General features: G+C 37.3%; 2 protein-coding genes across 3 annotated transcripts; both read right to left on the reverse strand.

The window, feature by feature from the left end:
- Window positions 1-856: 856 nt before the first annotated feature.
- LOC110889051 lies at window positions 857-4907 on the reverse strand. Its single transcript, XM_022136539.2, has 9 exons — window positions 4768-4907; window positions 4379-4430; window positions 3892-3965; window positions 1892-1993; window positions 1631-1771; window positions 1478-1529; window positions 1301-1374; window positions 1104-1193; window positions 857-1023 (listed from the first exon to the last, which is right to left on the reverse strand). The coding sequence occupies exons 1-9, from the start codon at window positions 4896-4898 to the stop codon at window positions 975-977; spliced, it is 765 nt and encodes a 254-aa protein (XP_021992231.1). The 5' UTR covers window positions 4899-4907; the 3' UTR covers window positions 857-974.
- A 4228-nt stretch (window positions 4908-9135) lies between these two features.
- On the reverse strand, window positions 9136-14859 carry LOC110889050. 2 transcript variants are annotated; one of them, XM_022136537.2, is made up of 9 exons: window positions 14624-14856; window positions 14491-14542; window positions 14111-14184; window positions 13934-14035; window positions 10249-10392; window positions 10090-10141; window positions 9920-9993; window positions 9688-9777; window positions 9136-9475 (listed from the first exon to the last, which is right to left on the reverse strand). In XM_022136537.2, the coding sequence occupies exons 1-9, from the start codon at window positions 14755-14757 to the stop codon at window positions 9427-9429; spliced, it is 771 nt and encodes a 256-aa protein (XP_021992229.1). In that variant the 5' UTR covers window positions 14758-14856; the 3' UTR covers window positions 9136-9426. The 2 variants fall into 2 exon arrangements, with proteins under 2 accessions (XP_021992229.1, XP_035835356.1); XM_035979463.1 differs by lacking the exon at window positions 13934-14035 and having other exon boundaries at window positions 14624-14859.
- Between the last annotated feature and the right edge of the window lie 2698 nt (window positions 14860-17557).

Raw genomic sequence — 17557 nt, forward strand, 5'->3', positions numbered from 1 at the left:
CATGGAACAACCAAAGCGAAGTCACTGGGAAGCTGGGAAAAGAATACTTAGATATATAAAGGGAACACTAGATCAAGGATTAGTGTATTCAAAGGGAGGCAAAGGAAAGCTAATCGGTTACAGCGACAGCGATTATGCAGGGAATATCGACGACAGTAAAAGCACATCCGGGTATGTATTTCAACTGGGAACAGGAACAATAGCATGGCAATCGAAAAAACAAAAGGTTGTGGCGTTATCATCAACAGAAGCAGAGTATATTGCTCTCTCCTTAGCTGGCTGTCAAGCACTCTGGCTCAAAGGGATCCTAAACGAGCTGCATGAAGAAGTAAATGGTCCTGTGATCATCCATTGTGATAATAAATCCACAATATGTTTAGCCAAAGATCCTATGTTTCATGGGAAAAGTAAACATATAAGGATTAAGTATCATTTCATCCGAGACTTGATCAAGAACAACGATATAGAAGTTCGTTTCTGCTCCACTGGAAATCAAGTTGCAGATATACTCACTAAGGCACTGCAGCTTAAAGTGTTTTCACGTCTAAAGGAATTATTACAGTTCAAAGATGAACACACCTGAAGAGTCAGCAATGACGTTGATCTAGCTTACGGGAGGGTATTAGACGGAATTTCATATTAAGCTAGATCGTATTATTATTATAAGGCCATGTTAGATATATATCATAGGTTATGCTGTTACCATTATTATTATTATTATTAGCCTAAGTTAGGAGTAGTTATTAATCGTTCTTTGATGTATATATAGAACCGAATATGTATCATTTGTTTTCACCAATTCAATCAAGAACAATAAGAAACTTTCGGCCTCTCTCTCTCAATAGATTCATTCCAATAGCAGGAACATAATTTCATTAAGGTGTCAATCATACATTAAGGTGTCAATCATACACTTTGGTCCAGCTAGGATGTCACTATTAAAAAAAAAAGAATTACATTGTTACAAAGTGTAGTTATACATCCGAATGCACCATCAATAGAGGATCACTTGACCTCGTATCACTGCAAAAACAATAAACCCAACAATGAAAATTAGGATTCTTCCCTCCCTAGACTTAACATAAACTGTTTGTTGAACTTGCCTGTTCCTTTTATTGAAAATTATAAGGGAAACAGGCTCCCCAGGTGAGAGGTAGAACAATTCCCGCACTATGTATACACAGATACCAATGCTGCCATATACAAATAATATTAATAGTTAAACAGCAACTAATAGGAACATCAGACTTCATATATATGTTTTAAACCAGGCTGTATCATTTTAACGATAAATACTTACCCGCTAAAACATACGAGTAGAAGTATCCAAAAAACAGCACTTGTCCAGCTTGATTCCTTATATGCTATCCACACCTATCCAAAAAACAACACTTATCCAAATTAACCAACAGTATGTTGAGGAGATAAAGATGAAAAGTTAGTAATTACGTAAAAGAAATGACGAATGGAAATCTACCGAGAAAACCACAATGTGGATAGAGACATCAATCAGCGATGTTATCATGCACCTGCGAAGGTATATTTAAGTCGGATCGAATTACACACAGAAAACATTCTATTTATTTTAGGCTTTCCCAGAAATTAAAAAGAAAAAAGAAGAGAAGTTTACGGTGTGAGTAGTTCCACATAGAATGGAAATCCATCAACGGCAAATGCATAAATTATTAGTCCCAGCATGTAGCAGCCCATTGCAGTAACAATTACTTTTGCAATTACAACAGGGGATCGTGTCGTGTGTCTCATGGAATCCCTAAGAAATATATATGGTAACACCATTTGGATGAGAGTCATTATAACATACACCAAGAAATACATATTCACCGAGTAAGTTGAACAAAATATAATGGATTCCAGTGTCCTTTATTCTTACTCGTTCTGATGTTTACACAGAACAAAATATATTGGGTCTTTTAAAGATTCTTCAGGTGACAATTTGAAGAACTGCAAAGCAATGTATCCACAGGTAACAACGCTGTAAAAGGGAAGAAAAATGGAAACCTAAATAAGTGCCAACACCATGGTGTATACTTGAAAAGGAGAAGGTAAACATAAGTTACAATATCAAGATTATTATACATATAGAATGAAGAAGTTAATCTTGAATTAGGAGATAAAGATAAAGACGGGCTATAGATAATTATACTGAATTGTTTATTGAGTCTTTATATGGATAATTGTTAGGTTTATTAGATAGGTTTATCTAGTTTGTAGGCTTTGAATTATGGTAGGTTTAGGATGTCATGCAAGTAAATTAATTCTAGTATGGGTAGGATAGGATGTTTTGTTTATTTTATTAATAGAGTTTGAGTCGGGTTAGGACTAGAATAAGTTTAGTATAAATAGATGGTTAGGGTCATTGTAATTAGTGTGCTTTCATTGATAAATTAATAAAAGAGTCGAACAAGTTTGTTCATATTACGTGTTTGTTTATTTGATCAAGGGCCTGATTTCCAACAATTGGTATCAGAGCTTGGTGCCTGCGGTTTTGAGAGTCGTTTTCCTAGAAGGGGGAGCAACCCCTCGCGGGGCTGCAATGGTGGCGGAACCGGTAGAAGTTGAAGACGAAGAAGAGTAGAAAAAATAAATGGTGAAGGTGACAATAAAAGTCGGTGCTGCAATTGGAGGTTATACGGAGGTGGACATAAGGCTTATAAAGATCATTTAGTCAGGCTTAGATTTTTGGGTGATGTTACTGTTGTTGGGTATGGATATGCATGGGAAGAAAAATTTAACTAAGGAGTAAATTTTTGTCGGCTAATTCTTTGGAGCAAAACAAAGATACACTTTGTGCTTTTGATATTGTTTTTAACCAAAGATATTTGGAGGTTGTGTTGATCGACCAAAAGGAGTAGCAAAAGGGTTTAATCTAGGTTGGGTTTCAAAAGCTTCTTAGCCATGAAGGGAAGTCAACGGGTGATTTTTTTTCGGGAAGTTTTTCGTGTAAAAATCCAATTTGGATTAAGCAAGCAAGAAAGATAGAAGAGGCGCCACAAGAAAGTGAAAAAAAGAGGCAGGCGTCGCTTCGGGAGAAAGTAAGATGGCCTCATAAGAAAGAAAGAAAGAAAGATGGTGTTGCAAGAAAGTAAGAAAGTAGCAAGCCACAAGAAAGAAAGAACGGAAGTCGATCAGAAAGAAGAAAGATAATCGATAACCGAAAGAAAGAAAGAAGCGAACGTGTGTGGTTCGTAAAGAAGAACGAGAAAGACCGAACCGCATGGTTCGAATAGCAAGTTAGAAAGAAAGTTGATTCGAAGCAAGCAAGTAAGAACAAATTCGAATCAAGCGAGAAAGCACGTTTTAGAAAGAAAACCGTTTTCAGCTAAAGCAAGAAAAGAGTGAAAGAACACAAGCAAGCAAGAACGAATTAGCAAGTAGCAAGAAGCGAGGTCAAGGGATTGGAGTAGTCGATAACGATGCGGATATGAAGTGAGTCCAATTCAAGATTAAGGGGGAGAATGAAGAAGTTAATCTTGAATTAGGAGATAAAGATAAAGACGGGCTATAGATAATTATACTGAATTGTTTATTGAGTCTTTATATGGATAATTGTTAGGTTTATTAGATAGGTTTATCTAGTTTGTAGGCTTTGAATTATGGTAGGTTTAGGATGTCATGCAAGTAAATTAATTCTAGTATGGGTAGGATAGGATGTTTTGTTTATTTTATTAATAGAGTTTGAGTCGGGTTAGGACTAGAATAAGTTTAGTATAAATAGATGGTTAGGGTCATTGTAATTAGTGTGCTTTCATTGATAAATTAATAAAAGAGTCGAACAAGTTTGTTCATATTACGTGTTTGTTTATTTGATCAAGGGCCTGATTTCCAACATAGAACACATGTTCCACTGGTGATAAACTAAAAGAAGGTTACCTTCCACACCAAAGCATTACAAATACAAGAACAAGTCTCTTGATCCAGCTTGACTCCTTGTAGAAAAACCAAGCCTAAAGAAAGATTACCAGTATACAATCACATTTTAGTCCAACTGATTCAAGAGATAAAAAAAAGATATTTTTCAACCACATATTACTTTACGGGTTGTGCTAAACGTATCCCCCTTATATTTTCCTGAATGTACTAGCTAGCCTCCCCACCTTTATACACCAGTATAGAACCATCTATATGCCAGTATACATATCAAATCAAATCAAATTACATCAAGAGGGGGATGGGGACAAGCGTTACGTGTAGCCAATGCCTTACTCTATCTTTCTGTAGTTAGTAATTTGGGGCTGTACTGCTCTTGATACACGTATCATCAATCGTTATGCTTCATCGATTTGAGTTTTCCTAGAGGACATAACAACCTACGCGTTCTAGTTGAAAACAAGGGTGCAAATGAAATGAAGTTGCTTACCACTACAGGAATCATAAATTCAAAAAAATCTGTCTCTACCACTTGTGTCCACCTGCAACAAACAAATTCTGTATGATATCACATCAAAGGAAATTCTTCTTCATCACAATAATACAAAAGGTTAATTTTAAAAAGGCCTATCTATCTATCAGTACCAAACCAGATCTAATAAAATCCACAACCTAGCTAGCTTACAGGAGGGCCGGCAGTAGATCTATATGTGAATTTGAAATACAAACCAATTGAAATAGTTATTTCAGCTAAATACTAAACTGGACTTTGTATTTGAGAAAACAAAAACATGATGGGTTGATGGGATCATGATGACAAAAAGTGTTGGATATATTACTGATATCTGTAATGTAAGCTTGTAAATTAATTACCATTACCATGCGGTTGGGTCAAAACAAGAGGAGTCACCATCCATGATTAATGTGTAAGCAACCGCAGCTGCCATTATACACGTCAATACCATGAACAGAGTCTTCAATACTGCTAGTATCCACGGTGAGGCTGCCATTATTGCTCCGGCGTCTGTGAAACAGAGTGTTTGTTTATATTTATATTTATTCCTTGTTGTGTTATACGTTGACTAAAGTAAATATTAAATTGAAAGTTATGTCAGCTCCTTCCATGTGGTCTTGGATTTCTAGGAGAGCAGTTGGATCCAATGTTTTAAAATCGGGTTTTTAAAACATTGGTTGGATCTGCATTTCTCATTTAATGCCTCTTAAAATACGCGGGCCGGGTTTGGTTTGGTGTCGGGTCTCGGGTCAGAATGGATTGATTTCAGGGCCGTCTTCGAAAATCACAAATTCTTTTTTTTTTTTTTTTTTTTGGCTCTGTGTGGGATTAAAATTTTAGGCCCTATTCGCAAATTACCATGTATTATAAACTCATCAATTATTTAATTACTAAATTTTATGTGAAAGTAATAAAAATAGTTAGACAAAATTACACAAATTGTCCTTTGGTTATTTATCAAATTTCATCATCTGTACTTTATCTTTAAAATGCACACTCCATGTCCTTTACGACTAAACTAAGCACACCCCATGTCCTTTACGACTAAATTAAGCACACTCCATATCCTTTACAACTTAACCTCTGCCATGTGCCCCTCACGTGAGGGGGCAAATATAAGGGTTGCTATATATTATGTGTAATGCAGTTTGTTTTGTCTAATTTAAAGGTTTTAATAATATTGAAATAATTGGCTGCATTGTAATGCATAATTGGCTGCATATATTGAGCCATTCTATTGCACTTTGGCTGCAAATATCGGTTACATTGTAATGAACCATTGTAGTGCAATATTGGTTGGACTTTCGCTGCAATATGACACGTGATTGTAATGCACTATCAGATGCATATTGGCTCCACTTTGGCTGCAAATATTGAGCCATTTTATTGCACTTTGGCTGCAAATATCGGTTGCATTCTAATGCAATATTGGTTGGAATTTCGTTGCAATATTACACACAATTGTAATGCACTATCAGATCCACTTTGGCTGCAAATATTGAGCCATTCTATTGCACTTTGGCTGCAATTATCAGTTACGACGCGAACTGTTTCGACGCGTACCATTTCGACCCGTACCGTTTTGAACCGAACACATTAACATTATTTATAGTTCAAGATACTGTAGTATCATGTTTCACCTTATAAGCTATATATATATATATATATATATATATATATATATCCAACAACATGGGTTTTACATGTTTAAATCGATCCGCAAGTATATATATGTCAGAATAAAGTTAATGAGATAAACCAGCTAATAATGCAACTCCAGTAGAAGGCAACCATGAGGATCCATATATAAACTCGCCCACCGTGAATCTGCTCGCTAAATATTTGCAGCCAATTATGCATTACAATGCAGCCAATTATTTCAATACTATTAAAACCTTTAAATTAGACAAAACAAACTGCATTACACATAATATATAGCAACCCTTATATTTGCAGCCAAAGTGCAATTAATGAAGCCTGGGAAGAGAAATGGTTGAAAATGTCGCTTTTGCCCCCTCACGTGAGGGGCACATGGCAGAGGTTAAGTTGTAAAGGACATGGAATGTGCTTAACTTAGTCGTATAGGACATGAGGTGTGCTTAGGGGTGTTCATCGAATCGAATATCAAATTTTCGAATTATTCGAATAATTTTTATTTTTCCTTCAATTCGTATTCGATTAAAATCTACCCAATTCGATTCGAATAAAAAACCCAATTCGTATTCGACTAAAAATTCGAATTCGAATCGAATTCGAATAAATTCGATTTGATCCGGATTCTTTTAAAACATGTAAAAAAACTATCAAAATGAACATAAATTTTAAAGAAGCTAAAGTACCATAAGTCTAAAATTCAAAATGAGAAGTCGGGAATTATCACTCCACATTATAAGTTAATATTTTTAAGGTTCGAAATCTATTGATAGATTTGTTACTTAGGTTTTGGTTATAGGTCATGTAGTGGGTTTGATGATCGGTAATTTTAATACATGGAATAATTTATATTATAGCCTAATAAAATTTATATTTGTATTATATATAAAATAATAAATAAAAATATATAATTTTTATTCGAATTTCGAATCGAATTTGAAACTATAAATTCGTATTCGATTCGTATTCGATTTACTTTACTCGAATTGAATCGAATTCGAATTCGAATTTTTATAATCGAAACGAATTCTTGATAAACGAATTTACTCGAATTTCGAATTTTTCGAATTCGAAACGAATTTTGAACACCCCTAGTGTGCTTAATTTAGTCGTAAAGGACATGGAGTGTGCATTTTAAAGATAAAGGACAGAAGATGAAATTTGATAAATAACTAAAGGACAATTTGTGTAATTTATTATTAAAGGGAAATATGCAGTTGACAAAATTAGGCATTAAATACCATATGCAGCTAAAAAAAACCAAAAAATAAGCTAAAATAGAGAACTTGGAGACGCCAAGATTAGAACCCGCATCTCCTTTGTTATTTAAGCACGACCCCAACAAGAGCTTGTTTGTTTCATCTATCAATTCAATTCAGTGCATATATATTATAGCTTATACAACGTAAATTCTATACAAAATTAAAAAAAGATTTGGGCCCCCGGAGGGTTTGGGCCCTCTGCCGTCGCCCACCCCGCACCCCCTCTGGGGCGGCCTTGATTGATTTAAAAATGTATTTCTTCGGTTCGGGTTGGTGCTATATATGTATTTTCTATTCGATGAATGAAAGTGTGAGTTCATAATTTATTTTCACCGGTGCACATTTTCGATTCCAAACTTTTGTTATTTTCGTGATTCTTTTGTAACCAAGCTTGGGCCTGAATCAACATTTGGTATCAGAGCGAAGCTGAAGAGGGCCGTTTTGAGAGTCGCCTTTCGAAGGGAGGAGTGGCCTTCGGGTGGGGGGCTGGGAGAGCAGTAGAAGCGCTGGTGGGTCAATGATTACGGGTTTTGGTTCCAAAATGTGGGTTGCAATAGGAGATTATTAATAGTAGTAGATAGAGTTGGCGAGGTGTTTCGGGTAAGTCGTTGTTGTGGGGAGTACCGCTTGAGACGACGGGGTGACCGGTAATAAACACTTGTGTTTTGTGGCTGTTAGAGGTGATGGAAGAAAGCAGTTGTTTTGTTCTTTTGGCAAAAGCTTTCCGATCAGATTTGCGGAACAAGCAGACCAAAAAGATTCATCAACAGGTGGTTGTGAATTCGATCTTGCTTAGCAGGGAGAAGAAAAGATAGTAGAGGCACTAGTATAGAGAGCCTTGTTTTTCTTTTGGTCTGTGTTCAAGAACAAGTTGGTTTCGAGGAAGAAAAGGTGTAGGTGTGACGTCTTGGCATTGTAAGTTTAACCGAAAGTGAAGAAATCCGGCCGTAGGTTGTGGGTAGGTAACCAAAAAATGGGGAGATTATCACGAGCAGATAGATTTCAAAGAAGGTGGCGTTGAATTGGTTCGTTTGATGGGTGAAAGAAAACCGTAGAAGCGGGTGACTTTGTTTTCTTAACCAGTAGAAGAAGGCTCTCGAGTCACAGAAGTCTTATGCGCAAACGGGTTCTGTATGTGTGGTGACAAACAATAGCCAATGGTGGATGACTTTGGACTCGGTCGAGGAGAAGATCGGGGTGTCTAGGATAGGTCGAGTAGATGAAGACTTTGGACGTGACCGAGGTTGAGGTCGGGTGTCCGGTAGAAGTCGAGATGGTTCGAAAGGAGACGGTGATGCGGGTGTCGTAAAAGAGTGGTACGAATAAACACCAATTAAGGGGGTGACTGTTGGCTTTACTCGGGTTTGTTCGTGGGTCACGGGTTCAACGCGGGTCACCGAAATGGAGCAGATATCGAATATCTTTGAATAGGTCAAGTTGGTCAATAAGAAGAGTTTGTTTTTACTTACGTTATATCTGCATAAGTCTAAGTGTTGCATGTGTTTAATTAGTGTGGTCAAATCGTGGGTCATATTTCCCATATTGTAGCGTTCACTTCATTAGCTTTAGTGCTATATATGTGTGAGTTCATAATGTAGTTTCACCAATCCAAGCTTTCGTTATTTCTGTGTAACCAAGCTTGGGGCCTGAACCAACATGGTCGGCGTCGTCATAGATTAATCAATAAAAAACCAAACAAAGGGAGACATGTTCTAATTCATATTTGCTAAATACGTATCCGTTAGCACATATAAATCCTAGACTAACTAATTGATTTTCGAAACAAATTTTGTTTTATACGATGGGGGATCAAGGGTGTGAATTGGGGGCCGGCCTATGTAAAACCATAGTAACCTTCCATTCACTTAACTCTGTTTTATACGTATATCCTTCTCTATAGATGAGACTTTTAAGTCTTCACACATGATACACTAGTGACCTACTGAATTCTCATAACAATTGCTTTAGCTACTTCACCAAATTCTTATTAATGTTATTTTAAGTAAAGACATACACACCACAAATTTTCCACAAATAAGCCTCGAATCCTCAACTTTGTATATAACAACTTCAAAACACACCTTCATATCGTTACTGCAAATGTTGTGTTTATACATCTGTGTGCTCATTCAATAGAGGATCACTTGATGGCCTATCCCTGGAATCAAACCAACAACATTCAAAATTTAGATTCCTCCCATGTGACATGTCTTAGTTCACTCAATATGCAAACATCAGAAACACGTGACGACCAATGGTGAAAATGACAAATACAGATATGGAAACAAAAATAACTGAACCACGAATCACTTTAAGAATACATATATAATGCATAATATTATTCATGTAAACCGGCCATATCGTATTTACCTGTTAGTTTTGTTGAAAAGTATAACAGAAAGAGGCTGCTCAGGAGAGAGAGTGAAGAGTTCTCGCAATATGTATACGAATAAACCAATGCTGCCAACAACAATCCATATTAATCAAACACTAAGAACAGAAAAATGTTACTTAGTTTTATAGTTTATAATAATGTAGAAAACCGATATGAATGTGGAACTTATATCATTTTGAAAGTTACTTAGTTTTGATAATTACTTACCTACTAAAACATACAAGTACAATTATCCAAAAGACAGCACTTATCCAACTTGTCTCCTTATATGCTATCCATACCTGAAATTAATCAACACTTATATAGATATATTCTTGTTGTGGAGATAAAGATTAACAAATATCAATAAAGCACAAAAACTGATGAATGCGAGTTACCGAGTAAACAACAGTGTGGATCGAGATATCTATAATCGCTGTTATCATGCACCTGTGAGAATTCATCAATGTCACATCTAGTGTAGTTTAAACACAACATAATTCTATTTAGTTTTTCCCAGAATCAGAAAAAAAAAAAAGAAAGAAAACGAAGTTTACGGTGTGAGTACTTCCATATGGAATGGAGATCCATCAGTGATATAGGCGAAAATTATTACCCCCAGGAGGTAGCAGCCTATCGCAGTAACCATTACTTTTGCTATTACAAGAGAATATCGTGCCGTGCGTCCAGTATTGACATCCCTAACAGATAAATAAGATAAAATTATAAGTTTATATAGATCTTTGTTTGCATTCAATTAGCCGAGTCTATGCCAGGTTGGGTTAAAATGTTTTTTAACGACTCCTAGATTTTTTAGGATATACAACACAACACAACCTATTGTTAGGACCAAGAACACGATTCCACAAACACAAGAACAATCTGCAACAAGCACACACACTCACACACTCTAAATCACAAGAACAAGAACACAAGATTTATAGTGGTTCGGTCTAATCTGACCTACATCCACTCCCACAACTAGTTCTTTTCTTTATTAGGTGCTCCAGAAGTTACAGACATGAATAAGAAGTATATATAGGGGTTACAATTAGGGTTGTTGACTTAGTCATACTAACAGAGAATACTCCTGCTAGCTGCAGGAGGAGTGTAACGCATAACACCCCTGCTAGATGCAGAAGGAGTGTAACAACACCCCTACTAGTCAAATCCTCCACAACCCAACAATCTCCCACTTGGAGGCTTTGACAACTTCAAACTGCACTCCATGCAACTTCATATTCATAAGTACCTCTGTAAACATTTCATCTTCACTAGTTGTGGGCGGCCTTCTCATCGGTTAACCTGAAGGCCCGTTGAAGCTCCCACTGAGCTTCAACTCATCAGTCACTACTCGTGACTCGTTCTCTGTTCCTATCGGCTCCCACTGACACGAACTGCCCGATCCTGGAACATCCTGAGAACAAACACTCTCCGAATAAAGCAGGTAATCAACTGGAGAGACTTTTACCGCTGGAATACTGGTTCTCTTAACCCACTGTCATCTGGGAGTTCTGACTGAAGCATTACTTGTGCTCCCACTGCCACGAATACTCTTGACTGGTTTCTCTGAACCTTTCCTAGCACGTTCAACCTGAATCTGGCCTTTGGCTTTGGGTTTGTCTCTTGCAAAACAAACCTTCTTCTGCCCACGAGATTCTGTGAACCGGATCTTGGTCTTCTTCTGAACTGGGACGGTTACTCCCTCAGATGGTAAACTGACCATATACAGCGAACCCCGTTTCTTTCCTCGAGCTATGACTAGATTTCCCTTTAGAACCTTCCACTGCCCGTTCCTGAACTTAACCTCGTGCCCCTGTTCATCCAACTGCCCAACAGAAATCAACTGTTTCTTCAGACTTGGAATTACCCGGACATCCTTCAAAGTCCATGAACCGACTGGAGTCTTCAGATCTAAGTCACCCATGCTCGTCACATCAAGAATCTCATCGTTCGCTAGTCTTACCTTACCAAAATCTCCTTCTTTCAGATTTCGCAGTGCTTCACTGTTGTGGGTAGCGTGAAATGAAGCACCCGAATCCATAACCCAGGAATCCACACTGCTCTCCACATTACAGATCAAAACTTCATCATCTGAGTGGTCTACTGCAGCGTTAACTTCTTTCTTTTCATTTGGACATTGATTCCTAAAATGTCCAACCTCTTTACAGTTCCAACAGGTCACATCATTTCGAGCCCTAGACTGACTCCTCTTTCTGTTCTTGCTGCCACTACATCTGTTATTCTTCCTTCCTCTGCCAACATGCATTAAATCACCCGATGATCCACCTGAATTTCTTCTTCGGACATCTTCCCCCAGAATAAGATCCCGCATCTTCACAAACGTAAACTTGCTCGTATCTGAAGAGCTCGTAACAGCAGTTACGGTTCCGGACCAACTATCGGGTAACGAGGACAATAACAATAGGGCTTGAACCTCATCATCAAACTTGATGTTCACAAACACCAACCGAGACAATATCGAGTTTAAGTTACTGATGTGCGCTGTGATTGAATCACCTTCCCTCATCCTAGTATTCACAAGCTCTCGAATAAGATAAACCTTGTTCGCTGCAGAAGGCTTCTCATACATATTCGATAATGCTGCCATCATTCCTCTAGCTGAGGTCTCCTTCTGGATATTGAATGCAACATTCTCCGATAGAGAAAGCGTTATCACTGCCCTGGCTTTCTTATCCATCCTATCCCAATCTGCTTGTGGCATCTTTTCTGGCCTTTCATCCTCGAGCACTACATCTAAGTCTTTCTGACAAAGTAATGCTTCAATCTGCATCTTCCACCAACCAAACTTCTTCCCGTCAAACTTTTCGATTTGCACCTTCCCGTCTTCTGCCATGATAACACAAGCACGACTAAAACGAAACTGAAATCGAAACAGATAGAAAACCAACACTGAAACAAATAGAAACAGAAAACACCCGATTCAAGTTTCTTTGATCTTCAAACGGACGGTTTAGCACTTGTATCTCAGTACTTATCTCTTTGGTCAAAGTTGAGGGGCCTTTTTGCAAATAAGAGAAAGCTGATTTTCTCTTAAAGAAACAAAGAAAAAAAAAGAACGCCCTGTTCTTTCTTCTTCCTACGACCTGCTCCCACAAACTTCACAAAATCAAGCAACTCAAGTGCAGAATTGAAACCCTAGGTCTTCAATTTTGGAACCCTAGATGCGATATCTAGCAAGGATGGCCTTCAATTTTGTAACCCTAGGCGGCGGCTACTGGGTTATTGAAACCCTAGTCGCAATCTGCTGAAGATGTCTTCAAATTGGAGCCCTAATCGGAGTTAGGAACTGACGGCGGTGGCAGCTGTGCTAGTGGCGGCTGGTTCAGAAACCCTAGACGCTATGCCTGCGACTGTGACTGAAACCCGAGACCACGGCTTGTTCTTCAACAGGTAAGTGTTCTTCTTCTTCACCTCTAACGTAGTTTGTGTGAATCGATCAAGAGCCTGAGCTCTGATACCAGTTGTTAGGACCAAGAACACGATTCCACAAACACAAGAACAATCTGCAACAAGCACACACACTCACACACTCTAAATCACAAGAACAAGAACACAAGATTTATAGTGGTTCGGTCTAATCTGACCTACATCCACTCCCACAACTAGTTCTTTTCTTTATTAGGTGCTCCAGAAGTTACAGACATGAATAAGAAGTATATATAGGGGTTACAATTAGGGTTGTTGACTTAGTCATACTAACAGAGAATACTCCTGCTAGCTGCAGGAGGAGTATAACGCATAACACCCCTGCTAGATGCAGAAGGAGTGTAACAACACCCCTACTAGTCAAATCCTCCACAACCCAACACCTATACCTTACATGATTTGAACTCCCAACCTTTTAGTTGTGAAGAACACCACTTGACCACCAGGATGTCCTCATCGGGACGGTTGAGTTAAAATGTGATTTTGGGTGTTCTGAATCGCATGCTTTCGAGTAATGGAAATCAGGGTTAAAGCACAATATGTATGAACTTAATTAGCATTTCTAATGGTGTTAACTTTTTTTCATGTAAACGACGACAACAAGAGGAATAGGATAGGAGCAGGTCTAGTCTGGTATCACTATATGGGATCGAACAATATGGATGACAGTTAGGTTAACATTAAACAAAGAGAAAATAGTATATGCAGATATATATTCTCACGAAGTGATTGTAATCTTGACAACAGGCCTCATTTTAAGCAGGATATATATGCACTGTCCTTCATTCTTACCGGTTTTGACGTCTCGCTAGCACAAAGTATAATGGATCTTTCATAGACTCTTCAGGTGACAATTGGTAGAACAGAATAGCAATGTATCCACAGTTAACAAAGCTATAAAAGGGAAACAAGCTAGAATATAAGACCAACTCAAACATGTATAGATTCCATCATGTATATAGAAATTACCTTCCACAAAAAAATGATATAATTATAAAACCAATTCTCTTGATCCAGCTTGATTCCTTGTAGAAAAACAACGCCTAAAGATTACCAGTATACAACCATTCAATATGAATTAGCTAGAAATCTAAAACAGAAACATGTGCATTCCGAACAAAATATCACTCTGCTGCTCTAACGAGTTATAGTATAAAAACAACAACGAAAGTAAAGTGACATCGGATTAGCATGTGATTTCGGTACTTGTGTAAAACAACGACACGATCCGACAGTTAGCTTTAAAAGGTAGTTTTGTTAGTATAAGTAGGGGCTATTATGTTTAGGGAATAGTTAAATATCAAACAAACAATAACTTAGCCTTGAAAAATTCAAATAAACTTGCTTACCATTATAGGAAGTATAATCACAATATAATCATACTCTGCCACTTGCATCCACCTGCCATAAATTTGACAAACGATTGAAACATTCATCATTAGAAGAACAAATATATAGTTCTAGCCTGTTCACAAAGATTACCATTCGCTTGGCTGGAAACAAGAGGCTTGGCCATCCGCGGCAAATGAGTAAACAAGCACAGCTGCCATTACCCATGCCGATATAATGAAGAAAGTCTTCAATGCTACTAACATAGACGCTGATGCCACTGCCATTATTGCTCCGGTGTCTGAAGAAACAAAGTGCGTGTGATGTAATAAGGATAAAGACACAGAGAGTTCTAAAGAGATAACTTATATTTTTATCTGTTTTCTGCCGTATGAGAATTGCAGATTATCATATGAGTCATTGAATTTGTCAACCAAATAAGTCAAGGACAAAACTACATTTCTGGGATCACATCAGTCTAGTTTTTTTTTTTTTTAATACTTATACTAGTGTGATTGCATATTATCATATGAGTCGTTGAATTTATCAACCAAATAAGTCAAGGACAAAACTACATTTCTGGGGTCACATCAGTCTAGTTTTTTTAATACTTATACTAGTGTGATGTTGAATTTTAGTCCTGGTTTAATGCCCAACAATTAACAAGTAGGTGTGTTTAATAAGTCCGATTTGTGGCTTCGTGGGTTGAACCCAATACAAACTCAAAATTTGACATGAACACGGATACAACACAATCTAGAAAGTTGTGTTAGACTTGTGTCCCAAAATTACATTAGTTTTTGCAGGTTGACACGAACACCACCCTTACAACAAAAAGAAAATAAATGTAAAGAGAATAGTATAACAATTTTATTAACTTTGCCATTCATTCGCTATCTCGCCTTTATCAACTCTCTGTTTAACTAGACGCCATCTGGTAATTTCAAAACCTAATCATTAATCTATAGCAAAAGCTTCAATATATATACTGAATCACAAAAACATGAACTTGGTTACAGTCGCCAGGGAATGTAAAGAATCGCTAGTCGCCAGAGAATGAAAAAAATCGCCAACATTGTTTTGTGTTACCGCTGGAATTGTCGAAGAACATTAAATATTGCATGTGTTGTTTTGTGATGCCACTAGAATTATCGCAAAATGAAGGAATCTCCGGAGAATATCAAATATCGTCGGCGTTGTTTACTGTTGGCACCAGAGAATGAAGGATTCGACGCCGTTATTTCGGGCATGTTTGGCTAAGTTTATTTAACTCAAAACGGACTTTTTCTTAAAAGGACTTATTGACTTATGACTTTTTGAAAGTAGTTTTTAAAAAAGTGTTTGGATTAGCTTATGTGGTGGGAAAAACAAGTGAAAAGTCAAGATATTCTAACTTTTTAAAATGACTTTTCCACCATAGCCAAAATGTTATTTTTAAAAGTACTTTTCCTTTATCCAAACATTATTTTGACTTATTGGCTTTTTGAAAAAGTCAATAAGTTGTTTTAAAAAAGCTTAGCCAAACATGCCCGAATCGTGGAGAATTGCTCGATGGCTTTGTTTCAATTGATAATCTTGAGAACGAAGCCGCTGGAGTATTAGATTTATAAGAAGAATATATGAGAACAAAGAGTTTATGGTATTGTCACGGTTTGATTGTTGGTTTCAAAATATCAAAAGGGTATTTTTGTCAACATGATTAGTTTTATTAAAGAGTGGCATGCATATATGTTTTTTTAATGGCTCAGCGGGAACACACCTTTAATGAAATACCTTCACCTCCCGAGTTCGATCCCCCCCCCCCTCTCTAAGGTCCAGCCCCCCATTTCGAACAAACTACTCTGGGTGGGAGTCGAACCCTACACCTCTCTAAGAAGAACCCCTTAGAAAAAACTCCTGACCACCCCACCAAAGTGGTGATGGCGGCATGCATATATGTAGTTTAGAGTTTGAGTTGGGTATATGTAATTAGGTAAGTAAATAACAGGATATATGTAATTATCCTTTTTTTTTAGAAATATGCTTAAAAATGAAATAATCCACAATGATTTTAAGAGATGAGAACTCTCAAGATTACAATTAATAGTTGAAATATGGATTGCTAAAACGGTTCATAAAACTAGTTACTAGAGAATGTTAGTGGCCATGTTTTAGGACAAGCGAAAATTACTTTAACAATGTTAGTAGAATTATCCGATGTTATAATAGTTATATGAGTTGTAATAGTTTAGTTCATTTCTGTATTACTGTAATAGAACAGGGACCAAAAGTGTAAAATTGTAATTGGTTGGGGAGTCGTTATATACTGTTAGGCTGATAATAACAAACTTAGCTTGATTTTGGGTCTTTCTCTCTCTAAAACCTGAGCTCTAACATTGGTATCAGAGCATCGATCTTGGTGTTTCTGTATCAATTTGATTGCAAATTCGTTTCAATTTCACAAAATTGATCAATTGTTCTGATTAATTTCCGTCCGATTCGTTTCAATTACTTGAAATTGATCATTCGTTCGACCAATTTCATTCAATTCTGTTCAATTTGACCTAATTTGATCATGGCTACGAAAACAAAGAATCAAGAACTCGAAGAACTCGTAAAAGAACATGAGAAGATGATTCAACAGTTCACAACCACAATTGATGATCTGAGGGTGTCTAATTCAGCAATTCAATCAACATTAACAACATTGACTAAAAAATTGATTAATAAAAACACAACGCAGGATGATGTTCTCACTATGAACTCGAAATCTGACGGTTCACACATGAACACCAGATTTTGCAAACTGGAGTTTCCGAAGTTTGATGGACTCGATGTTGATGGTTGGATATACAGAGGAGAGCACTTTTTCATGGTGGATGAGACACCAGAAGAATCAAAAATGAGAATTGCAGTGATTCATTTGGAAGGAAGAGCCTTGCAGTGTGATGCGGGCCCAAGTGTGGAGGAGCGGGCCATCTTGTATTTGGAGGCCCAAGATCGCGTAACAAAAGGGGCTTCACTAAAATGGCTCTAACTTGGGCGACGGGGGTCCGTTTTGGGCGTGCGACCAGGCGAAACGAACGTGAGAATGAGCTCTATCTTGCT

Source organism: Helianthus annuus, chromosome 11 (assembly GCF_002127325.2).
Source record: "Helianthus annuus cultivar XRQ/B chromosome 11, HanXRQr2.0-SUNRISE, whole genome shotgun sequence".
In the NCBI taxonomy this organism is placed as follows: Eukaryota; Viridiplantae; Streptophyta; class Magnoliopsida; order Asterales; family Asteraceae; genus Helianthus; species Helianthus annuus.